Below are 26313 nucleotides of genomic sequence, written 5' to 3' on the forward strand. Positions count from 1 at the left end.
CACATTGTAGCTCCACGAAGTCCCTTCCTGCTCCTTTTCCCTTTTATCTTTCTGCTGAAGAGGTCTCAGATTGAAAACTTGAGATCATGCACCATCACTCCCATGGCTGCCGCTCATCACCTCCTGCTGGCTGGTTCTGTCGGGTACCTGTCAGCTGTGGTCCGTCCACTCTCAGAAACACATACTGACAGAATCCCAAATTATCAGCAGCTCCGTTATCCCATGCACACGACTTCAATGTGACAGGAGGAAAATAGGAGCTGCTGGGAGTTGAGGGCAAGGGATTGTGACATTGAGTGCCATCAGACCTTTTACCAATCATCACTGACCTCTGAGGCACCCAGGCCGCCCAGCGAATCCCAGGCGTGCTGTGGGAGTCTGTCACATTTGGGATAGCCATCGCTCAGCCACATCTCACTACTGAAGCCCCTCCTTACGCCTGGACTGAAAGCTCCCCACAGAACCCCACCCCATATTTACAGCGAGTCTCTCTCCGCTGGAAGCTGGCTCCTCTAATCCACCATGAGCACACAATCCAAGAGGCAGCCCAACCTTCTGGACTCTGCTCTTCCTGTCTGCCTTTCCCCCTCATTTGAGAGCCCAGAACCAGGTACTCTCTGTTGCCCCAGGTTGGTTCAGTGTGTGCTCAACCATCCCAGTGGGGACCACATTATCCTTTCGTACTAGGACCCAGCTCTGAACTCCAGCTGACAGCCCAGACATCACAGTGGCTTCTACCAGGAACGGATTCCTGCTTCCAACCATGGGCTCCTATTGGTCAGAAGTCACGCAGAAATGAATATAAATCATGAAGCCAACAGTTGTCCTACTGACCCTTTAAAACAGACCATTGACTAGACTCTCACTCTAAATTGGAGCCAAGTAGTGACAGCAACTGCATGAATTACTAATTCCTCACCATTCCAAATTAGTCTTCCCTTGGCTATCCCTGACGCTTCCAATCCTCTCTCTCCACCCGTCCTCTATTACAAAGGACAGGTGTAATAAATTCTGCCCTCCAAAGTTAGGCAAACTATATCAAGTCCATTCCACCACACCAGACAGAACCGACAGGCATAAAGGCCTTCTATAAATAAAGCAAGAAAAGCTTAGCTGCAGGAGAAAGGGCCCTTTGCCGTGCTGTTACCACAGAAGGCTGGGTGGGGGTTTGGGGAGAAACCATACTTACAAAGACACACACTGCAGTTGTTGGGACCCTCACTTCTTTACTAGAACCAGGATGAGTATCCAGATTCTCCTGGGGAACCGGGAAAGAAGAGACAGAGCGCCTCCTAAGAAGCAACATAAAGGAGAACATTAGACACAACTGCACAAGACTAACTGTCCATCAAACTTAGAAGGGATCCAAGACCTTTTTTTATCCATAGCTTATTTTACTTCTAGACTCTTCAAACTACAGAGTAACTGGCCAAATCAGAAGCATCCTAGCTCAAATGACAACAGGGAAGACAGCACATACGAATACTCTCCTGCTTGCTAACTCATGGACTCCAAACTCAGTGCTAAGCAGCGATCCTGAACAATCACTGACGCTCAGACAATAAATTACTGGAAAACTTTCTCAACATGATGGAACTACTAGCTCAGGAGCTCGATGGTATTTTGTAAAACAATTTATAAAGACGTTTCTATGCTTAGTCACAATCATCCTCAGCGTACACGGTGTATAAAGGCAAAGTCGAACGCATGCCAAGAAAGAGCGGCAAGAGCCCAGCCCCTCACCCTGCTTGGAGGGCAACGCGTTCCTAGGAACATGCAAAGCGTCTTGGTTAGCACACGGACACTGACGCTCACAGGCAGTGAGGCGGCGATTAGCTTCATCATCAACGACCCACACCCACATGCGGGAAAGAGTGGATAGTATTTTCACCTGGCAGCATCAGAAGAGTGGTGTCCCAAAAGGGGAGACTCGGACAGACTAAAGAGTAAGGCCAGGGATCAGCACGCAGCGAGAGTGAGAGAGAGGAAGTTGAGGAAAAAGGAAGAAGCTAAATGAAAAGCTGAAGTTAAGGCATCTGTATACTCTGCACCACTGAAATTCTGGTGTACGTTTAAAAAAATGGTAATGAATCATGTACACATACTCAGGTATATTTACATACGTATCAACAAGGAAAGGTGAAGGTTTTCTAACCTACCCAAAGATATTAGTGATAGAATCCAGAAGGCCTCCAGCAGGCTGCGAGAGTCGCTTACTAAAGAGGAGGGGAGGATAGGTTTAAACCTTAGAAACATTTTGCCCAAATAATCAATCAATAAAAACAGTCCACAGAATGTTTCCCACTCGGTTCCCAAACCCCAGCCGAGAAACCCACCACAGCACACACCACTAGCCAACAGGAGGAAGGCAGGGGGGAAACCCAGCCTCAAAGTTTTAAAGAAACAGGTTCCTTAGCATCAAATCAACTTCCCTAGAAATCATGCTTTTTGACAATGAAACTAGCTGATCTAACAGTTTCTGGCTGTTAATAACCAATCCCCATTCTTTGGTCCTGCTTTATTAAAAAGAATCCTGGAGCCCACGTAAGAATTAAGCAGTATGATCTAAACAATCACCCTAACAGATTTGAACTGTCCCTCTTTTAGGAAGGCACTGAACTTTGTTCTGTTCCTTAGTGTTAGTGGCAGCACTAAGGGACGGCTGGCCTCCTGTGAAGTAGAGGACAGCATGGGGACACTGATCTCTGCGGTTGTGCAAGAGGGGCCGGTGCTCCTGCAAAGAGACTTGGGTGCATCAGACCGCCCTGTCGTGGCCACAATGTGCTGTCAAACCACGCCTGAGCTCTCCTTTCGCGGCCAGACCTGTCTACTTACGAGGCCGCTCTGCTGATGGCTCGCATGGGAGAGGTCTCCTCGGTGTGATCAGAGGTTTCATCCACAATGACTTCAATGTCATCATCCCTGGAAAGAAGGGCAAGAGTCTGAGTTTTGATTCTGCACAACAGGAGCTCTGATGAGTCTGTTCTGCAAAGGCTAACAGCATTTCCTCGTCCACACAGTCTATGTGACTTTGCTAGGAAGCGATGGTTAGGGGTCCTCTGAAGAAAAAGGAGCTGCCATGCTCTAAACAACACTGAAAGAAACATTCAACCTGTTCAGATCAAACCCAGAATGCTGATGGAAAATAACCTTACGATACCACCTGGAAAGCAATTAAATAATGGTTTATTGAGCCCATAACCACAAACCAGTGCAAAGGTCGGTTCTTTCCGTCAGAAGTCTGGTCCACAGCTGAAGGGCTCCTGCCCTAACAACTGGACTGAATTGACCAATAAACAGTTCCCGTGAGAGGGGAGGGGCACAGAGGACAGGCGGGCGGCTACTCAGTACAAGGAAACCAGTGCAGGGAGAAGGCCCCGGGGAATAAGAAGAGGAACCTATAAAAGGACAATGAAATCACGGTTGCCTCAACAACCGTTTTAAATATTACTTAATAATATAAAAAACAGGAAGGCAGGATCTAAACACAATTCATTTTGACTGGGTATTTTTTTTTTTTTTCTTTCATTTTTCTGAAGCTGGAAACAGGGAGAGACAGTCAGACAGACTCCTGCATGTGCCCGACCGGGATCCACCCGGCACGCCCACCAGGGGCAATGCTCTGCCCACCAGGGGGCGATGCTCTGCCCATCCTGGGCGTCGCCATGTTGTGACCAGAGCCACTCTAGCACCTGAGGCAGAGGCTACAGAGCCATCCCCAGCGCCCGGGCCATCTTTGCTCCAATGGAGCCTTGGCTGCGGGAGGGGAAGAGAGAGACAGAGAGGAAAGCGCGGTGGAGGGGTGGAGAAGCAAATGGGCGCTTCTCCTGTGTGCCCTGGCTGGGAATCGAACCCGGGTCCTCCACACGCTAGGCCGACGCTCTACCACTGAGCCAAATGGCCAGGGCTTGACTGGGTATTTTAAGTTCCAAGTCCTCGGTACTACTGGCATCTATCTGGCAAACCCATCACATCTCACAGTCATCATGTCACAGGAAACTCTTCTTTGCTGTCACTCCTCCCACCCGACACAAATGTGCCTCTGCAATTCCCCTTCTTCTCATTTTCCTGGTGGGGGGAAGGCAATAATCATTTTGGTCTTAATGACTTCCTACCAAGTTGCAATCTTCATGGAGAAGTAAAACAATAAAATGTAATGTCCCAAAACTATATTACCTAGTTTTGGGTTCATAAGAACTTGAAAGCAGGATTTTTCTATGATTAAGGATCTGGGTTAGGTAATTGTATACTTAAGAACCTGTTACCAAGCAAGTTAAACCAAGTCAAAGCAAACTTATTTCCCTTGGCTATTGCTTCTAGGATTCCGTGGAACTGACCCAAGTCTGGGCCAGGACGCAGAGGGGACAAAGGCAGGCCTGAGGAAGGGAAAACAAGGCTGGGCTTTACTTCCCTCTCGGCTGTGGTTTGGGGAGTCACTTGTGTTCGCACAAGGGCGACAACAGACCAGCGGAGATGGCAAGAGTAGCAAACATGAGCTGAGCAATGTCAATGCTTTAAAGTAGAATTTTATAGCCGTAAAGGTACTGGGAACTCTGCCCAGCGCCATGAGAAAGTACCACGGTTTGGCAATTGGTTATAAAAAACACCACCACCAACAACAAATCTTCAAAAATGTAAATGTCCTTTCCCCCAGAAACTTCCCTCTTAGGGAAGCAGAGATGAAGAACGGGCCTCGACGGTGAGACATCCCTAGGTTCGCACCCTAGCTCAGTCCCTTCCTGTGTGACCTTGGGGTGCTCAACCTATCGAAACCATGTCATACCTAGTTACCTGTTTATGCTGGCCAATAGCAGGCAGACAAATGACACCTTGTAAGCTGTTATTTATTTATTTATTTATTTTTCCTGAAGCTGGAAACGGGGAGAGACAGTCAGACAGACTCCCGCATGCGCCCGACTGGGATCCACCCGGCACGCCCACCAGGGGGCGACGCTCTGCCCACCAGGGGGCGATGCTCTGCCCCTCCGGGGCATCACTCTGCCGCTACCAGAGCCACTCTAGCCCTGGGGCAGAGGCCAAGGAACCATCCCCAGCGCCCGGGCCATCTTTGCACCAATGGAGCCTTGGCTGCGGGAGGGGAAGAGAGAGACAGAGAGGAAGGAGGGGGTGGAGGTGGAGAAGCAAATGGGCGCTTCTCCTGTGTGCCCTGGCCGGGAATCGAACCTGGGTCCCCCGCATGCTAGGCCGACGCTCTACCACTGAGCCAACCGGCCAGGGCGTAAGCTGTTATTTTTAAGAAGTCAAATCTCATTTCCAGTTATCTATTCACTTTGTAGTGTTGGAAACATGTGCGTGCAGTTCATTTTCCATATGAGAGTATAGAAGAAATGTACACTTTACAGCTACAGCAAAGGCTTGGTGAGAGAACGTTCCTGTTTTCTTATGAATTACACCCTTGTCTGGTTGATGACTCCTAACAGAATTTAAAGCACTTCCCTCCACTTACTTGGAAGCGATATTTTAAAAACCAGCAGATCATAACTATAAGGCCAAATTCCAGAATACGTTTCAACAGAAAAGGAACACATCCTGAACTAGAGGCAAAGGAATTCAGTCATCAAAACATCCACCACCTCAAAATGAAGCTTCAGGTCTCGGGGAAGAGTTTCCACCTATCCCAGACCAGGAATCTCCAACCGGTGCAATTCCTTTTGTGCCAAGAGACCCTAGTCTTCACTTAAGTCAGAGATTTGCCTAAATGTCTCCTTAGTCACAGATGAAGAAAGCAAGAGGAAGAAGCCAGCCCAGAATTCCCTGCAATAGCCCAAGCGGGCAGAAAACGGATCAGTGTCAATGGGAAAACAGTGAGGCTGTGTCATGTTAGGTGTGCAGAAGTCAGAACTCACACTCACAGCTCAAGAAGAGTGTAAACCGAAACAACTTCCTGGAAGGTAACAAGTGTTCTTTAATTTTCTCCCTTTAATATTTTACATTTCTTTTGACAATCTATAACATGGTTTTATAGAAATTAACAAAGAACTATTTAAAAAGAGCGAATCAAATTATTAAGAGCATGGTTTCAAAGCACGTATCTCTACTTACTGTTCAACTGGCAGGGGCTCCTTTGCTGCCTCCGCAAGCTCTTTCTGCAGCCGGGCTTGCCGCCTCCTATTAAAAAAAAAAAAAAGCCCACTAGTTATGTTTGCATGGGGCTCTGGCTCTCAATAAACTAGCTCTAATAACACACCTAAATATTCAGTGTATTCAAAGTAACAACTGCCCTGGGCAAAGAAAGATACCAAAGGTCCAAACCCAGAGTGTAACATAACTAAAGGTCCCATTACAGAGGCTTGCAGAGAAAGCCTGGAAGAAGGCTTACGTTGCTAGAAAGTCCAGCCAGCAAGGGAGAAGCCAACCCTAAGGGACCCAGGGCCTCTCGACAGATGGGCACAAGGTGCACCCTGGGTTAGTCGCGGTCACAACTTAGTTTTCTGCAGCAGACAGCCTCACACTAACATACCGAGAACATGAATAACACAGAAGGTCCACATAGAATGTACTTGTGCCTGGCTCAGTTTTATTATTTTACAGGTTTTAATTCCTTTAATCTTTATAACAATGCTTTGAGGCTAAATATAATCAATTCCCACTTACTAAATGAGGAAACTGAAGTACAGTGAGATGGATTCTTGAATCATCAAAATGGACACGACTTCAGCTCATTAGGGCTAGACACAGAAGTCTTGGCTGTGGCAAAATTTTAATGCTGTCAACAGTTGCACCCGCTCCCAGAACTACTTTTCTCTCTCCTTCCCAAGTCCACACGCAGGACTCCCCTCCCCTCTAGCCCCTCTCCATTCCGCGGCAATGTCGCGGTCTCCCTCTCTGCGGAGGGGGGCCCCTAGCCCCCTAGCCTGCACTGCTACTGTGCTCCTGTCAGAATTCTGCTACAATTCTTCTAGCTTCTAACATGAAGATCAATGTTCAAAACAGGGAAGACTACTCCAGCAGATACATCAGTCTTGGGAAGGAATGAGATTATAACTAGAAAAAGTATGTTACAATCTTAATTTTACACCTGGGAGATGAAAAATTAAGTTTTACAGGACAAATGCCAAAATCCAGTTTAACAAGTTTTCCTTGGCTAGAACCCACACCCTATGACTGTCTTTGAGGAAAAGGCAGCCTCTTGGTGGGTAACCTCCCTGTGCAGGAAAGGCACCAGTCCGCAAGGGGGTCAAGGACAGCCTCGTGAGGGAGGCAGGACGCGAGCAGCGTAACACCCGGTGAGCCAGGGACACAGAAGCTGCCTGGGGTGGAGAAGAGGAGTCTGGGGTGGGGAGGCCGGAGGGAGGAGGGAGCTTCTATGAAGGAACCATCTGAGCACTCCCAGGCCCCAGGTATGCAATCAGGTAACACATCCACGTGCACTTCCCCAAGGAGAACCCTGCAGGGGAAGGAACGGGGCTGTGACGTGCCTCAGCCCGTCCAGCAGACGCCTGTGTCGCCTGCGTCCCCTCCCTATGCCGGCGAAGCGCAGGGCTCCTCTTTAGACACACACATGCCCACTTCTCCAGACTTCCCCACCCCCAGCGGCCTTCCAGCTCCAAGGCCTAAGCCACGCTACTCTACTCACAGTAAACACCTGACAGGAAGAATATAAATAAGACAGCTCATCTTTCCTTACTATGGTAGAAACTGAAGGAAGTTACAAAGAAAAATAAAAAAGAAAAAAAACAAAACAAATCTTACCACCCAGAAATAAATCGTATTAACAACACAATCCTTCCTTCCCAATTCATTGAAAATTCTGTATGAAAATATCTCGGCCCTGGCCGGTTGGCTCAGTGGTAGAGCATCGGCCCAGCGTGTGGAGGTCCCGGGTTCAATTTCCAGTCAGGGCACACAGGAGAAGCGCCCATCTGCTTCTCCACCCTTCCCCTTCTCCTTTCTCTCTCTCTCTCTTCTCCTCCCGCAGCCAAGGCTCCATTGGAGCAAAGTTGGCCTGGGCACTGAGGACAGCTCCATGGCCTTTGCCTCAGGCACTAGAATGGCTCTGGTTGCAATGGAGCAAAGCCCCAGATGGGCAGAGCATTGCCCCCTGGTGGGCATGCCGGGTGGATCCCAGTTGGGCGCATGCAGGAGTCTGTCACTCTGCTTCCTTGCTTCTCACTTCAGAAAAAATAATAATAATAAAAATCTCAATTTATTTTTCTCTCGAGGGACACACCGCTTCTGATTTTTCACTGCTATGAATAACAAGTTATCACAAAATAGCATTTGTGAACCAGGCTCACTACCTGCTGAGGATGGTGCCCCCAGGTGGGCGCTCTGGCCAGGCTCGCTACCACCCCCTTCAGGCTGTGCACATGGCCCTCCACCAGCGCCCTTCACTTCTGCCTCCCAACAACCCACTTTGCCAGACTCACTGACCATGTTCACGTCTCATGAACTACCTGTCTCAGTATTCTTTACTGTGTTAAAAATATTATTTTCTAAGAGCATGTCCTAATTGATTATCTTGGTTGTTTGATGTTAAATGTAAAAATTTTACACAGCCCACTACTTCCATTCCTTTTAGTGGTTTGGAAGTCCCCCAACACTTCTACTTGGGAATTTCCACAAAATAAACAGCAGACAGCCACATTTTCCACTTCTACCTATGGTTTCAGTTTTTATAGATTTTGAAATCTGCTTCGACGTGGTATTTGCTAGGGTTAGTGCCGTCATTACAACTCTTATTTTCATTCATTCATTTAGATTAACTGCAATCATTTTTTTTTTTTTCCAAATTCTAAACTGACATGGACTGAAATCATGTTCTCATCTCTGAACTCTCATTACTTGTTTCTCAGTTGATTTTCTTAAGTTTCCTTGGAGGGTAATCATGACCACCCCCCCAGCCCTGCATTCGGTGTCCTGTCCAGCTGGTTGGCCAAACATCTCCAAGTCCAGATGGCGGGCCCTCCTCCTGGGGACGCATGTGGGACAATGGACCTTCACCACAAATGCACTAGACCCTCTGGAGGAACTTTCACAAATTTCCCTCCAGGGACCGACTCCCAGTGTCCCGGTCAAGCACACTATTGGCTGTTGGTTACAGGTATGAGTTTTATTTAGAAATTTCACATCTATATTCATGTGAGATTGGGCTACAGCAGGGGTCGGGAACCTATGGCTTGCGAGCCAGATGTGGCTCTTTTGATGGCTGCATCTGGCTCGAAGACAAATCTTTAATAAAAAAATAATAACGTTAAAAATATAAAACATTCTCGTGTATTACAATCCATTCATTTCCTACCGCTCTTGTTCATGGTTGCGGGTGGCTGGAGCCAATCACAGCTGTCCTCCGGGACAACACCAAATTTTTATTGGATAATGCCTAACATACATGGATCGTTGTATGGCTCTCACGGAATTACATTTTATTTAATTAATTTATTTATTTAATGTTCTCTGTTGCCTTTTTTTTTGTCTTTATTTTTTTCTATGTTTTTAAATCTTTTTTATTTTTATTGAATCCAGAGAGAGGAAGGAGGGTAAGGGGGAGACAGAAGCATCAATCTGTTTCTGTATGTGCCCCGGCCAAGGACCGAACCAGCCACCTCTGCATTGCAGGACAATGCTCCAGCCAAGCGAGCCATCCAGCCAGGGCACGGAATTACATTTTAAAATATATATGTGGCGTTCATGGCTCTCTCAGCCAAAAAGGTTCCCAACCCCTGGGCTACAGTCTGCTTGTAGAGTAGAAAACCAGAACTTTTGGTATGGGTCTGAATAGTTGTACAAAATTGGGGGGAGGGATGTCAATCTTTTTTTAATTGTGGTTTAATTTATATTGTTCAAGAACTAGCTTTTCTCCTCAAAACTCTGGAAGAATTCACTGGCAAAATTCACGACCCAAAGCCGTCTGGAGAGGCAATCATCTGCTCTGCTGGCGTGTTCTCATAAACGCAAACCTCCCTAACCCACCTGCTACTCTACCTTTGTGTCTCCCAGTCGCCCCCTTCCCGCCCCCGCCCTGTGGCTGGAGCGGCCAGGCTGGCTTCCTCCTTTCAAAGACCTAGGTTCTTTGTTACAAAGAGGAACTACTATCTGGGGACCGTCTCTCACCTTGAATCCTTTTCGTTCTCTGCATTGAGGCGATTGGCTTCCTGGGCTTTCTCGGCCATCCACCTGGTCACCAGCTCCTGGTTCTCCTCTGAAGTCTTCCTCAGCTTCTCCTCCAAGGCCGTGAACGTGATCTGCAGGGCGTCATACTCGTCCTTCAGGGTCTGGTTGGCCCTCTCCAGGTCCTGCAGCCTGCTGCGCAGCTCCAGGCACTCGGCCTCCAGGTCCGAGATGGTCTGCAGGCACTCGGCAATTCTGAAAGCACCACAAGCAGGGAGGAACAGCGCTGCGCAGGACGCTGCACTGAGCCAGGGGACATGGCCGGGTGCTCAATCTGCACTGGGCCAGGGGACATGGCCGGGTGCTCGAGCTGCACGGGGCCTGGGCCCAACAGCGACCTCAGACATGACACCTGGCACTGCCTGGCAGCCGGCATGGTCATTACAGCTCCTTTAGCCGAGCCCAGCCCCAATGGTGTACGGGACAACTCCATTAGGAGAGAAGCACCGGGGTCAACTACAACCAGACCAGGAAGCATTAGTTACAGCACCGTCAGAAAAGCAGGCCGAGAAGAGGGAGCTTTTACTGCTTAACTGGAGTGGTCAGTGGGGGCTTACGAGGCCAGAAACGCTGTGTATTCTCTCAGCCCTACCACTTACTGAGCAATGCCTGAGGAAGCCCTCCACCTTGCTAGGCCTCTAGAAACCTGGCTCGATGTATTAAGGAAAAATACACAAATAAATCTCAGACTTAAGTCCCTATTTGTCAGCCAGGCTTCTCCCCAGTGAGACTAATCCTGCCCACAAACTCATCCCTGTTCTAAAGGGCCACACACTGGACACCGTGGCCGCACTTCCACCACAGAAGCCAGCAGCTCGCACACCCAGTGTCCCCAGGGAGAACACTGAATGCCCCGAGGACACCTGCAAGTGCCAAAGGTACTTTCCAGGAGCACGCTGGGGCCTGAAGGACTGCGGGCACTGTCCTTGCCTTTCCCACCCCGACAGCAGGCAGAAAAGGGTCCCAGGCTATGTGTGCACAGAAACAAAACTCTTGCTGAGTCCCCTGTGACCACCATTTGTCACCGGTCACCACTGGCCCTGCTCACAAGAGCACAGTGATAAAACAGCATGCTCCCACAGCCAGCCCCAAAGCAGGTGTTGTCTCTACTCACTTTGCTTCATTCATCTGCATCTCCCTGTCCTTCTGCTGCATTTGGTTATTCAGGTCAATTACCAGCTGAGCTAACTGGGGGCAAAGAACACTTTCGTAAATAAGAGATTTTAGGGCCTCAGCTGAAAATGAAGTAACAGTGGGTCATCCTATTTTTAGGAAAGAAAAGGTGCCATGGGGTTGAGCCAAGGCAGGAGGAAATGAGCTGGGTGGCTGGGGGGGAGGGGGGAGGGAGGGGCTATGGGGACGCTCATGGGGACGGTGTGTGCTGGTCCCTGAAGAAGGCAGGCTCGAGTGGGAGAGATGTTCTAGGTGACCACCGGGTTCCTGCTGAGGACACCTGGCCACCCCTCGCCCCGACCACCTCTCTAGATTCCTCAGCTAATGAAATCGTCGATTTATAAATTGTATTTTTCATAATTTGCCATCACATACACCATCCCAGGTAAACACAGCCCAGGATTTGATTCTTCCTAGTGATTCCTTCTGAAATTTCAGGGTTCGCTCTCAAAAGCTTTTTCTCTAAAAAAAATTAGTTCCTTGCCCTGGCCAGTTGGCTCAGTGGTAGAGTGTCAGCCTGGCGTGCAGAAGTCCTGGGTTCGATTCCCGGCCAGGGCACACAGGAGAAGTGCCCATCTGCTTCTCCACCCCTCCCCCTCTCCTTCCTCTCTGTCTCTCTCTTCCCCTCCTGCAGCTGAGACTCCATTGGAGCAAAGATGGCCCGGGCGCTGAGGATGGCTCCTTGGCCTCTGCCCCAGGTGCTAGAGTGGCCCTGGAGGGCAGAGCATCACCCCCTGGTGGGCGTGCCAGGTGGATCCCAGTCGGGCGCATGCGGGAGTCTGTCTGACTGTCTCTCCCCGTTTCTAGCTTCAGAAAAATACAAAAAAAAAAAAAATTAGGTAACACTGGTTTACAACATTAGAGAAGTTCCAGGTGGGCAACATTATACGTCATTCAACAATTGTCCATACGACACCAACAGTCTAGCTTCCATCCCTCCCCACACGTGACCGGCCCCCTGACCCATTCTGCCCTCTCCCCGCAGCCTTCCTCTCTGGTGACCACCCACGTGCTATCTGCCTCCAGGCTCTCAAGAGTGCTGGGAGGTGCTCGTAAGACCTTCAGTGGACCAAGCAGAAAGCTTCTTTCCTTTACTTTCTCCACTTGTATGTTGCATGTCGTCTTGGAGCATGACAACCACGCAGTCATCTCAACGGCTTGCCCTCTCGCTGATAGAGGCGGAGACCCCACACCTTTCCCAGCATTTCACTCCCAGATAGAGCTGCTGCTGTCACATACAGCCAGGACGGCTGTAAATCCCGGTGGCAATCCTGCCCGCCCGCCTGCCCTACCGTAAGACCCACACGGAGCAGCGGACAGACGAGGACAGCGTCCGTCTTTACCTCTCCACGCTTCTTATGCAATTCTGTCAGTTCTTCCTGGTGTTTCATCCTCAGCTGGGCCATTTCTTGGAGCTGGCCATCATTCCATGCGCCATCATGGCCGGGACTACATCCCCAAAGCAGGCAGATGAAGAGAATGTGCAAAAAGAGAGGAAAAAACATTCCCCAATCAGACAATCAAACACTAACTCCAGAATTCCACCCCTGAATGTGACAACATAACCAATAAAGTGCTCAGTGTCTCCAGGTGACTGGTTATAAGCCACTACGAACGTGACGTAGAAAGAAGGAGACCAACCACCACCCAAACCACCAGGGGTGCCAGGAATAAAGGGTGGGTTCCAGAACGAAGGTTTGGTAACTACCGAGGAGACAAAGCAGGTTGCTCACAGGGCAAGCTAGTGAGTGAGTGCCAACTGCCGGCACTGCTCCTGGGGCTGGGAAGGCAGTGCCCACAGAGCTCTGCTCTCAGGTGGCAGACAATCCATCAGGGCAGACAGATAGCAGACAGGGGTCCTGTTCTATGCAGGGTAAGCAAAGAAGGCCTCTCCCAGATTATACACACTGGAGACCGGAAAGGGGTGAGGAACAAGCTACACGGCCCCTGGGGCCCTTCTGAGCAGAGGGAAGAGCAGGTGCTGGAAAGGCCTTGAAGGAGGGCCACAATTGGGGGAGAATGTCATTGGAGCTGGTCAGGGAGGAGGAGGGGTCACGCAGGCCTCACAGGCCCGAGGACTTGGCTTTTACTAGGAAGCCGCTGGAGGGTTTTGAGCAGAGCAGGCTTCTGCTTTAAAACGATCACTATAGTTCAGGGGTCGGGAACCTATGGCTCGCGAGCCAGATGTGGCTCTTTTGATGGCTGTATCTGGCTCGAAGAAAAATCTTTAATAAAAAAAATGTTAAAAATATAAAACAGCCTGACCAGGCGGTGGCGCAGGGAATAGAGCATTGGACAGGGATGCTGAGGACCCAGGTTCGAGACCCCGAGGTTGCCAGCTTGAGTGCGGGCTCATCTGGCTTGAGCAAAATAAAAAAAAATGTCGCTGGCTCGAGCAAGGGGTTACTTGGTCTGCTGAAGGCCCGCGGTCAAGGCACATATGAGAAAGCAATCAATGAACAACTAAAGTATCACAACGAAAAACTGATGACTGATGCTTCTCATCTCTCTCCGTTCCTGTCTGTCTGTCCCTATCTGTCCCTCTCTCTGACTCTCTCTCTCTCTCTGTCCCTGCAAAGAAAATAAATAAATAAATAAATAAATAAACAAATAAATAAAACATTCTCATGTATTACAATCCATTCATTTCCTACCGCTCATGTTCATGGTTGCGGGTGGCTGGAGCCAATCACAGCTGTCCTCCGGGACAACACCAAATTTTTATTGGATAATGCTTAACGTACACGGGTCATGGTATGGTTCTCATGGAATTACGGGGTTTTTTTTGTTTTTCTTAATTGCAGCAAGAGATGAATTTTTATTTAATTATACATGTAAAAATCTTTGGAACCAACAAAATAATGAAGAAATTATAATTCCAATTTCCTGTGTTCTGGGACTAATGTAATGTTTCTTCCATTCTCAGATCCCACCATCCTACCTTTAGAAGTTGAATAAGAAAGGCATGGGAGATACATCAGACAGGTAATTTTACAACACAGGTTCTAACAGAAATCTGATCAATTCCCTAACCTTCTCTGGGTTCTGTTAATTTATCCATAGGGTTAGGATAGCTATAACTCCCACTAAATTAAGACAGTGGATTTTAACACATATTTTAAAGATGCTGATGTGCTCTTGAGTAAACAGGTAAAACCTGTATTTTGTACCAAAGGGAATTACACATGCTTAAAAGCTTTTTTTACTGGGAGATAATTTCAGACATAGAAGTCTACAATTTCAAATATATCCAACCTCAATGAACAATGAAATGAGATTTACCATTTACAATCTCTTTAATACTCTAGAAGTTTCTATCATACATAATTGTAAAAATCTAAATTCTCATAATCATTTATGCTGATTATGTCAAACTTCAAGACTTAAGTTATCAACAGAATGTCATGCAAAAGTATCACTTATGATAAATTATTTTCTTGTATGAAATTAATGTCCTTAAAAAAATAGGTACTATGTACTAAAAACAGTTACTATGCCAAGTATTCCTGCATATACATTTCTAATAAAAACTAGCTATAAGCTAGACAACCACATAACAAGGCAGATTACATTTTCATTAACTGCCCTAGGAAAAGTTATCTTTAAAGGAAACTTTTAGGGGCTATGACTTTTATTTTATTGACAACTATTAACTGATTAATTTCTAATGTTCAGAAGGCCCAGTTAGCAAGCACTAAAGGCTCCAGAAATCAGAAAATACTTTGTATTTAAGAGTAATTCCATGAAATTCTCGACTCCACCTCCATATTACAGAGTAACTAATAAATACACATACTATAGGGCTATGCTATTCAATAACAGGCCTCATGTGGAAAATGAACACTTAAAATGTGGCCTGTCCAAATTAGTAAAATACACACCAGATTTCAAAGAATCAGAACAAAAGAAAAATGTAAGGTATCTTAATGATTTTTAATATTGATTACATGTTGAAATGATAATATTTTGGATCTACTAAATGACTTATATTAGTAAAATGAACTCCAGTGGCCCTGGCCAGTTAACTCAGCAGTAGAGCATTGGCCTGGCATGTGAAGTCCCGGGTTCAATTCCCAGTCAGGGCACACAGGAGTAGCGACCATCTGCTTCTCCACCTCTCCCCCTCAACACCCCCCCTCCTGCAGCCATGGCTCCAGTGGTTCGAGTTTGGCCCTGGGTGCTGAGGATGGCTCCATGGCCTCACCTCAGGCACTAAAATAACCCAGTTGCCAAGCAATGGAGCAGTGGCCCAAATGAGTGGAGCATCCCCCTGTAGGGTGCTTGCCAGGTGGATCCCAGGTGCATGCTGGAGTCTATCTCTCTGCCTCCCTGCCTCCTGTCATGGAATTACATTTTAAAATATGTGGCGTTCATGGCTCTCTCAGCCAACAAGGTTCGCGACCCCTGCTATAGTTGCTGGGTAGAGAGCAGATTGCAGGGGCAAGGGTGGGAACAGGGGACCAGATAGCAGCTGCTATGGAGTCCAGGTTCGAGATGTGAAGAGGTCCAAGCTGCAGGCTGGCATGAAGAAGCTGTCAGCAGACAGGTGTACCTGCAGCCACAGAACTGAGATGAGACGCCTCAGGTCTGGGGAACTCTGCAGGTGTCCGCACACCACCTCCGAAACAGCAGCAGGGGCCCGCCTGCGGGTCTGTCACAGCAGAGGGGTCTCGCTGGAGCGGCAGGGGGATCATTAGACTACCCTACCGGGAGGAGCTGAAACCAGCCAGGGAAGGCACCCAGTGGAGAAGAGGAAGAAAGCTGGGAAACGGGGAGACCACCCCCTGAAGGAGAGGGAGCACCACCTCTTCACGAGCCACAGGGACACTTAATGAGGGAAAAGGGGGACAGCATGATGCTCCCCCCAACTCCTCTCTCCATCCCTAAAGTGTTTATATCACAAGTTCAAGCACACGGTAATACCTCACCCTCTGAGGCAACCCAGGGCTTACCTAACCTTACAAGAAACCACCAAGACGCAGAACACTCAACAGACCTGGGGGACTGACTACACGTGGGGGTTAGAAATCATTTTTATCAAATCTCCCTATTTTAATGCAAAGCAATGTGGAATATGCAAAATGTAAAACCCCTTCTTAAATGGAGTTGGCACACCAGAGAAGAGCCTCATAAGACTAGGCAAGCACAGGCCCCCTCATGCCACCTCAAAGCTGCCCTCTACTTCCAGTTTGAAATAAACGGCCCGCCACAGCGCTTGCTTCACTCAGGAGATCAGGGAATCCCTCGAGGGCGTGTTCAGAAGTGGATTCCTGGGCCCACAGCGGACTGACTCGGGTCTGAGAGAGCAGACCGGACCGTCTGCCTGGCCAGCTGGCTCTCAGGTGCCACAGAGCTGTCTCACTGGGACTGAGTGGCCATGGACTGGCGCAGTGGTTCCAGCAGTCAGAGCTCACTGGGTCACCGAAAGTTTATTAAAAGAGATTAATAGGGCTCCACTCTCAAAGTTTCTAAAATAGTAGGTGTGGGGTACGGCCCAAGGGTATGCTGCTGTCCAGGAAGCATGCCCAGAAAACTACTGGAATCCACTATTTCCAGGCTGAAGAGCTTAATTTCAATCTACTTAGTAAACAAAGGGATTAAAACACTTATATAACTGATGTAAAGCTTTCTAAAGTGCTTTCTGGGTTGCAAGCTGGGTGAAAAAGGATTAAACAAAACAAAAAACTCACAGAGAGACAACAGTATGGTGATTACCAGAAAGAAAGAGGGGTGGGGGGGTAAAAGAGGGGGCGAGGGTCAACGGTGATGGAAGGAGACTTGGCTCGGGGTATGAACACACGACACAATGTACAGCTGATGTAAAAGAACTGTACACCTAAATCCTAGATACTTGGTTAACCAATGTTACCAAAATGAATCCAATAAAAACAAAAGAAAATGGAAAACCCGTCAGAGCTATAAGACGCGAGCAGCCACTTGTGGAAGACGACAGCCGCACAGACGCATCTGACCTGCAATGAATTTTGCAAAGGCAAAAAATAAGCACTTTGTTTAGTTAATCCACTGAAAAAGTATATCAAGTGTTAACATTTTTTATTCAATTTATTGAAATGACATTGGTTAATAAAATTATATAGGTTTCAAGTGCACAATTCTATTAAGATGAATTAGGACAAGAGGGGCAGGATTTAAGGAGACAGGAGGAAGAAGGAAACTGAAAGAGAAAACCACAGGTCCAAAATGGCGTTGCTTGTACTAACTGTCCGTAATCTCAAACCTAGATTTACTACCTGATCTAACCGCAGTTTCAACCTTCCCCAGATTCACCGACCGGTCTGGAAATTTCTGGTCAACACTAAAGAAGCAATGTCACATGGGCTCTGTCCATTTCCTCCTGCCCCACAGAAAGAGAAGATCTGCATGATGAGAAACCTCAGACCGGCAATAATCCTTTCTTTTCTTTTGTTAGTAACTCCTCTGCCACTCCCTTCTTCCTATAAAAACCTCCCATTTGTACAACTCCTTTGGGGGCCCTTCTAGTTGCTAGATGAGATGCTGCCACATTCACAAATTGCTAAACAAATCCAATTAGGCCTTCAAATTTACTCAGTTGAATGTTTTTATGAACAAAACTAACCAGGTAGAGCCCTCTTCTGTGCATACACTTATTGTACTAGCAAACACCCCTGAAACTGGTCCCCAGCCAACAGACCCAGTTCCTTAAGAGCAGGGATGCTGGCTCATTCATCTCTATCCCTACCACCGGGCCCACACCACAGTCACACATGTCCGAGTGCAGAAGACTCCTGCCAAGTGCAGGAATGAGGACACATAACAAATGAAGGGGAGGGGGACAAAAATCAATGTAAACGAAGGGACAGATGCACAAGGGACTGCAGGAGGAATCAACAGGCCCGCGGAGGGGCAGGACTCTGAAGGAAAAAGGAACCATAGATGACTTGTGCAAAATAATAGAAGATAATAGAAACGAAGTCGTCAGGAAAGACCTGACTATGGACACAGTGTGCGGGCAAGGAAGGCCCTCCAATCAAAGTGCCAGCCCTGGGATATTCAGCCAGAACTGTTTTACATTTGCTTACAGCACCTTTCCAAGCAAATGAGGACAGGAATAGTCACCAAGAGTTTAACCTAACATAAATAAAATGTTTTAAGTTTTCAGTTGAGTTTACATGAAAAGGTGAAACGGCATTTTCTACACCTAAAACTGACGAGGAAACAGAACTGGGTATTTTCAGTACTACAGAAGGCCTCCCGGGGCCCAGCCAGGACACTGCACTGGACTGTTACTAAGCAAGGACAGAACCAGGCCTAGCCATCAGTCCACCTTCCCCACTCTGGTCTCAGGTGACCACTGTGCCAGGGAGGACACACGGGTGGCAGACAGTTACACGGCCCATTCAGATACAGGAGTAATGATATTAAGCTACACCTAGAATTTCTGGGCCTTTATAAAACCCCAAATTACCATCATCCTTGTTCTTAAAATTGTTAAATGTTAACTAATATGCAAATAAGAATGGAATTTTAGAGCAATAATGGATACTGTTCCCATATAAACTATCAAATTGAATATGCAGACATGAACATATGGAAAAAGAAGACCGTAAGACTCTAGAGATTCTATTTAAGCTGCTTTGATGAAGAATGGCTTTCAGGTTTTTGGACCATGACCCTCAGAAAGATATAAAGTTTACATAAATGACCCAAGTAAATACATCAAACCCCCATCACAAGCGCATGCATGCATACATTTTTAAGATTTCATTTATTGATTTTAGAGAGAGGAGATAGAAAGGCAGGGGAGGGGGAAGGAGCAGGTATGTACCTTGACCAGGTAAGCCCAGGGTTTTGAACCAGTGACCTCAGTATTCCAAGTCAACGCTTTATCCACTGCGCCACCTCAGGGCAGGCACATACATGCATATTTAACCAGACAATACTCAACCTTCCTATAAAAACGCAGATCTTTTCCCTGATCTTTCTTAAAAATAAATTAAAAGGCTGTTGCAACCTATTAGTTTAATTTCACAATCTCCTAAAATATGTTGAAAAACACTGAACTAAAAAGGATCAAATAGACCTGTTTGGTATAAAAAGCAACTTATGGCAATCCTGTATTAACAAGATCTATGTAAATCTGCTCAAGAATGCTTACTTGTCTGAGTAACAAAACGTGAACCCTGACTGGCTGGCTGGAGGAGGAACTGGCCTCCTTTCCATCTTAAGCGATTTTTCTAGCTTACAGCTTCTGACTAATGATAACTCAAGGTGGGTATGTGCATATCTCTAAAAAGTGTTTTTAGTTATTTGGCTTCAGAAGTTCTTCTCTGAAAGGAACCGACACAAACTGGAACACAGAAACACTGCCTGGTTTGCTTCTAACTTAGAGAAGTGCCAACTGAACTGAAACTCATTTCAATTAAGGAGGAGATAAAATAATACGGGACAGTTTCAGATACCTTATCTCGTGCCTGTTGGGTATGTCCGGCTTTTCTGTCTGTAGCTTCTGGGCCAGCACTGAATGAAGGTCTGACTTTTCCAGCAACTTGTTATCTAAAACAAAAAAAGGAGAGAGAGAGAGAGAGAGAAGGAAGGAAGGAAGGAAGGAAAGAAAGAAAGAAAGAAAGAAAGAAAGAAAGAAAGAAAGAAAGAAAGAAAATTAAGTTATTTGTTGTAACTTATGTACATTTTTTTACCTACTTAATATCTTATAAAGATTGGACCAAAATAAAAAACAAAAACCACCAGAAGACTGACTAGGTTTCTCTTAGGAATCAAAGTACTAGGTATTGTACTTGGTCAACAATTATCCAAAACCCGGCATACACTCCTAGATGCTGCTTGGCCTAAGCAAGGGCGGCCCAGTTAAAGGAACCCAAGTACACAATCCCACAGGACTATTCCCCACACTAAAGGCAGTCAAAAAAGGATTCTACTCCTAGTTCTCCCTGGGGATTAAAAAATAAGAAACATATCAAAACACAATGGAAAAATGAAATGCTATGTAACTCTAACTAACATAGGAGAATTTTACCTTATTACATTTGACAACTTAACTTTTAGATGAGGGCACTAGGAATACAGATACTAATGAGAGTTCCTGACCCCGAGTAGCTCAAGTGGACTGGGGTGGGTGTTGGGAGGGTCCAAGTGTAAAAAGGAAGAGAGGATGCTTGGCCTGTGGTAGTGCAGTGTGTGAACAGAGTGTAGCCCTGGAATGCTGAGGTCGCTGGTCCAAGGCCCTGGGCTTGCCTGGTCAAGGTCCATACAAGAAAAACCAATGAACAACTAAAGTGAAGCAACTATGAGTTGATGCTTCTCACTCCCCCACCTCTGTAAAATCAATCAATAAATCTTTAAAAAGTGGGGGGGATAAGAGCAATCCTTTTCTCATGTTCTCTGATGGTCTCATAGGTGAAGATGGCAGTGCGGGAAGAAAGGACCACCATCTGGTAAGTGACTGGAAATAGTATTTGAGTCAACACACGACGTGACATGACAGGGCAGGATAAGAAATGCAGACCTTACTGGCAATGATAATATACAGATTTTAAAAAGAGATAGTGACATGAACAGATATTAATTAGTAAGAAGTCAAAGATCATTATGAGGTCCCTTGCTCCAGGAAACTGGATGGAAGATGTTACTGTGTCAAGAGAATAGAGGGGTGAAGAGCTGAAGAGAGAAAATGAGTTCTCTTTCTGGATGTAGCAAATGTGGAAGGGAACACAGTGCAGGAACTCTTAAGGCAAGTCAGGGCTAGAAATGACATGTAGTTAGGGATGACAGGCACGTGGGGGACCATCAAGATCAAATGGGGGCAGGGTGCACTAACCAGAATAAGAGTGACCATGGGAAACTTGTATAGGAGATACATTTGAGGGGGTTGTTGCAAATCCTAAAAGTCCGGAATTATAACTGCTGAAGAACATTTTGACAGGGTTTACTAATGGACCATTCCTGTTAGAAGAGCTTCTTTCTGTCTGGCCTATGGTGGCGCAGTGGATAAGGCGTCTACCTGAAATTCTGAGGTTGCCTGTTCGAAACCCTGAGCTTGCTTGGTTAAGGCACGTACAACAACAAACCAATGAACAACTAAAGTGAAGCAACTGTGAGTTGATACTTCTCACTGCCCCCCACCTCTTCTCTCTGTAAAATCAATAAGTTAAGAAACACTCTCTTGCCTGACCAGGCGGTGGTGCAGTGGATAGAGCGTCGGACTAGGATGCAGAGGACCCAGGTTCAAGACCCCGAGGTCGCCAGCTTGAGCGCGGGCTCATCTGGCGTGAGCAAAAAGCTCACCAGCTTGGACCCAAGGTCACTGGCTCCAGCAAGGAGTTACTCGGTCTGCTGAAGGCCCTCGGTCAAGGCACATATGAGAGCAATCAATGAACAACTAATGATTGATGCTTCTCATCTCTCTCCATTCCTGTCTGTCTGTCTGTCCCTATCTAACTCTCTCTCTGTCCCTGTAAAAACAAACAAACAAACAAACAAACAAAAAAGAAACACTCTCTTCATCTATATTAACTTAATGAACTAACTAGCTCAGCAGAACAGGGAAGTGGTTACAACCTTGAATATTCATTCACCAGTGTCAAAGGGCTCTAATAAGATCTTCCAAAGGTGACACCAGAGCTGGGTGCCCTTAGGCCTTTCAAAGGACCTGAGGTATTCAGGAGGCATACTTCCTAAAAGTTCCTCTCACTAAAGAGAAGGATGGAGATGGCAAGATGGTGCCCCCGACCCCAAAGCCTCTTTTCAGCTTTTTCTTTGGGCTCAGCGGCAGGGACTGAACAAGAGACTCTGGGCTGATGGAGAGTCAATACTTGACTGGGGAGGCTGGAATGAGGAGTGGGGCCGCTCCACAGTCAAACTAGAAGCGATCTCCCAGATGTCAATCCCCAGCCTAAAGAAAGGCCACCTCCTGGCCCTCAAGTATGCACTGCCCACCACAGTTCTTTAAGGATGTGTTCCCTCTCCAGGCTGACGTCTTCTGATTTTCTACATCTGCACACTCCATCACCAATTATAACAATTGTCCACTGTTTTAAACAATTTTTTAAAATTGTATTTGTTGGCCCTGGCAGGTTGGCTCAGCGGTAGAGCGTCGGCCTGGCGTGCAGGAGACCCGGGGTTCGATTCCCGGCCAGGGCACACAGGAGAGGCGCCCATCTGCTTCTCCATCCCTCCCCCTCTCCTTCCTCTCTGTCTCTCTCTTCCCCTCCCGCAGCCAAGGCTCCATTGGAGCAAAGTTGGCCCAGGTGCTGAAGACGGCTCCATGGCCTCTGCCTCAGGCACTAGAATGGCCCTGGTTGCAACAGAGCCACGCCCCAGATGGGCAGAGCATCACCCCCTGGAGGACATGCCCGGTGGATCCCGGTCGGGCACATGCGGGAGTCTGTCTGACTGCCTCCCTGTTTCCAACTTCAGAAAAATACAAAAAAAAAAGTAAAATTGTATTTATTAATTTGACAGGGAGAGAGAGAGATCTGTTCCTGTATGTGCCCTAAATGGGGACCAAACTTGCAAACTCTGTTTATCGGGATGATGCTCCAATCAATTGAGCAATCTGGCCAGGAGGGCAAGATGCCCATTTTGAAGTGCAGAAAAACATTCAAAGTGTGCCAATGCAATTACAAGCATCTTCCATTTATAGACTAACACACACATGGCTTTCAAGAAGCACTTACATGCACAGCCTTGTTTTTATGAAGCAGGCAGAGCAAGCTTCACCCCCATTTTATAGCTGCAGCAAACCGGACTGGGAAAGGCAAGTGAAAAAATTGGTTAGTAAGGGGTGGAATCTGAGCTCCAACCCAATTTGACTTTCAGTGTGTATTAGCATTTAAAGAATGAGTATTCAATGAACACCTGATGGATGACCTTGACTTACACAGCCTGTTAAGGAATCCTATTTGAAAAGGAGGGGTTGCCTGTGCTTCTGGCTTTCTGAAACAGCAACGGTCGGCCAGGGCCTTTAAGTATAAGGCACAACTAACTCTCTTTCCTTCCCACGTCATTAAGAGGCTGGCTCAGTGAAAGCAAAGAAGGGCAGTCTCCTGGGGGACCCAGGGAGAAATTCAGGAGCCATTCAGTCTGCGTTCAGATCTAGGCCCTACCATTCACTACTGTCCCCACCCAGAGAGATGAATCTCTCTTCGCCTCATGGGTAAGAAGGACAAAGGGACCTGCTTCATAGGCTTTTCAGGAAGACTAATAATAATAAGCACGGGCCAAATAGTCACACAGTACTCAAACTCGTCTGCACGTCAGAATTACTTGGGAGAGCATTAAAAATTTTTTTATTTATTTATTCATTTTTAGAGAGGGGAGAGACAGAGAGGGAGAGAGAGGAGAGAGAGACAGAGAGAAGGGGGGAGGAGCTGGAAGCATCAACTCCCATATGTGCCTTGACCAGGCAAGCCCAGGGTTTCGAACCGGCGACCTCAGCATTTCCAGGTCGACGCTTTATCCACTGCGCCACCACAGGTCAGGCCTACTTGGGAGAGCATTAAAAAACTACTGGTGCCCTGCCCCACTCCTATCTGCTGCTGTCGGGTTGGTCTGGGGTGTGGCCCGGGCTCTGGGGCTTTTAAAAGACCCCCCCCCCCAGGTGATTCTGAAGTACAGGTAGGCTTGGGAACCGCTCATTTAGCACAACCAGAATTCAACCGAGGAGGACAACTACTACTCTGATTCTCGTCCATCAACGTACAAGGGAGAGAGACCTGTCAGGCTTACATCCAGGAGTGGCTGAAACCACAGGACAGAAGTGTGCTCAGTCTAACCCCCAAAATGTGTCGCCAGTCACGGTAAAATTGGGCAAGGGGGGCAGCTGGGAGCTGCTCATCACAACTACGCATCTAAAGGGACATTTTCGTACTCCAACTGCAGCGGGGCGGGGGTGGGGGGTGGAAAACCACCTCTTTCCTATTGAAGTTTTCAGTAACAGTAACAAGGACGCTGTCCCAACTTTAAAAGTATGTTACGACTCAAAACGTACAACCATCAAAGAATACCACAGGTGGAATCAGGACGAGAGATCTGAAGACTCCAAGCCCAAACATTTCGAACCGCGCGCGTTCAAGTCTTCAGGTCCGCGTCGGTTTCACTAACGCGGCGCCGGAGAAAAAGAGACGATCTGGGGAGCGGCCGGGATCTACCAACAGAGATAGATCCCGGTGCCTGCCTCTCTCCGCAGAGCACGTGTTAGTAAGGGAAACACCCCACAGTCACGCCCAAAGGTCAAGTGAAAGGAACAAGAAAAAGGAAAAGATGTTTGAAAAAGGCGTCCGGGGCTCTGGGCCGCAGGCAGCGCCGCGGGCTCGGCCTCCGGCCCGCGCGGGCGCCCCACGTGCTCTGCAGGCAGGGCCCGCCCGCCCCCCGGCCGGCCCGCCGCTCACACTGCAGGATGATCTCCTCGAACGCCTGCCTCTGCAGCCGGTCCCGGCGCCGCAGCTCCTCTGCGATGTGGCGCTTCCAGCGGGGGAAGTCGGCGGCGCGGAGCCCCGACGACATGGCGCGCTGTCCCGGCGCCTCAGCGCCGCCGATTCGAGCGGGGGCTGGCGGCCTCGGCCCGCAGCATGAGGCGAACAGCGGACGCGGGAAGGCGGGCAGCGGGCGCGGGAAGGCGGGCAGCCCCCACGGCTCACCTCCCCCAGCAGGCCTGCCACTGCCGCGGTGCCATCCGGGACCGGTCTTCCGGCCCCTGTCGGAAATGGTTTGGGCCGGGGCCGGGGCCGGAAAACCCGCCTCCTCCCCGACGTCTTACGCAACACGCACGCAGGTGGGCTGCGCCGACGCGAGGCGCTCGTTAATGACGCCCTCCGGAAGCGCTGCGGGGACAGAGTCGGCCGCTAGGAGGCGTTGGGGCTTCATGGTGGCCCAGCCCTCGTTGGAAACGGGACAGGAAAGAGGCCTCATCCGCCCGCCTGCCTACGTTTCCTTTGCTTCTTTACCGCGTTTTATACTTTCTTTCTTGGACTGTCTCCCTTTTGTTCATCCCCCTCAGTTCACAAGCAGAAGTGAGGGCCGCACCCCACAGAGTAGCTGTGTGAGTGTGGATGAGTGACAACCTCCCTACCCCCTAATCTGTAAAATGGGGACCGTAATGATACCTACCTCAAAGGGTTCTTATGAGGATTAAAAGAAATAGCCTATGGCCCTGGCCGGTTGGCTCAGCGGTAGAGCGTCAGCCTGGCGTGCTGGAGTCCCAGGTTCGATTCCCAGCCAGGGCACACAGGAGAAGTGCCCATCTGCCTCTCCACCCCTCTCCCTCTCCTTCCTCTCTGTCTCTTCCCCTCCCGCAGGCGAGGCTCCATTGGAGCAAAGATGGCCCCGGGTGCTGAGGATGGCTCCATGGCCTCTGCCTCAAGCGCTAGAATGGCTCTGGTTGCAACAGAGCGATGCCCCAGATGGGCAGAGCATCGCCCCCTGGTGGGCATGCTGGGTGGATCCCGGTCGGGCGCATGTGGGAGTCTGTCTGACTGCCTCCCGGTTTCCAACTTCAGAAAAATACAAAAAAGAAAGAAAGAAAGAAAGAAATAGCCTATGGCCTGACCTATGTAATGCAGCTAGCACGTGGTAAACCTAACTTGACCTAGACACATACTATCCTTCCAAGGCCTGCCCAAAGTCTGGCCCCTTTAGAAAGAGCATCCCCCCCTGACCTTGGAAGCAGGTTTTTTTTCTTACAATGAAGAAATGAAATGGAAAGAACACTTGAGGAAAGGTGTGACTACATTGGCTATGTTAATCATTAGAAGCCTAAATATTAGGGCCTAACAGTAAATGAATCATTGGAAGGTAATGGAAGGGTTAAGATACAAACAGGACTTCGAAAGAGGAAAAAGACAGTTTGCTGGATTTTGAGAGGGGAGACAGAAGACACAGAGTCTGGAGATGGCATCTGACAACTCTGTAGAATCTGTAGAATGGAAAACCTCCGTCTGTCATAGAATCATCTGAACTTTACCTGCCTTTAACAAGTTTGTGAATTGAGTACATGAAAATGGAGCGGGACAA

General features: G+C 48.0%; 1 protein-coding gene and 1 non-coding gene across 6 annotated transcripts in view; both read right to left on the reverse strand.

The window, feature by feature from the left end:
• Nucleotides 1-25021, reverse strand: part of ATG16L1 (autophagy related 16 like 1) — a 45552-nt gene extending 20531 nt beyond the window's left edge. The window contains exons 1-10 of one of the 5 annotated variants that reach the window (XM_066278869.1): nucleotides 24693-25021; nucleotides 19746-19839; nucleotides 12648-12753; nucleotides 11246-11319; nucleotides 10075-10326; nucleotides 6064-6129; nucleotides 2836-2922; nucleotides 2160-2216; nucleotides 1892-1939; nucleotides 1190-1292 (exon numbers count right to left, since the gene is read on the reverse strand). In XM_066278869.1, the coding sequence (XP_066134966.1) occupies nucleotides 1190-1292; nucleotides 1892-1939; nucleotides 2160-2216; nucleotides 2836-2922; nucleotides 6064-6129; nucleotides 10075-10326; nucleotides 11246-11319; nucleotides 12648-12753; nucleotides 19746-19839; nucleotides 24693-24807 (1002 nt within the window). In that variant the 5' untranslated portion in view covers nucleotides 24808-25021. Of the gene's footprint in view, nucleotides 1-1189; nucleotides 1293-1891; nucleotides 1940-2159; nucleotides 2217-2835; nucleotides 2923-6063; nucleotides 6130-10074; nucleotides 10327-11245; nucleotides 11320-12647; nucleotides 12754-19745; nucleotides 19840-22979; nucleotides 23096-24292; nucleotides 24457-24692 lie in introns of those variants that run through there. The other 4 variants (XM_066278871.1, XM_066278873.1, XM_066278870.1 and 1 more) reach the window with 4 other exon arrangements.
• Nucleotides 62-330, reverse strand: LOC136307273 (small Cajal body-specific RNA 6). The gene has a single exon (XR_010725930.1). It is a non-coding gene; the product is annotated as a small Cajal body-specific RNA 6 (non-coding RNA).
• Nucleotides 25022-26313: the final 1292 nt, after the last annotated feature.

Source organism: Saccopteryx bilineata, chromosome 5 (genome assembly GCF_036850765.1).
Source record: "Saccopteryx bilineata isolate mSacBil1 chromosome 5, mSacBil1_pri_phased_curated, whole genome shotgun sequence".
NCBI classification, from domain to species: Eukaryota; Metazoa; Chordata; class Mammalia; order Chiroptera; family Emballonuridae; genus Saccopteryx; species Saccopteryx bilineata.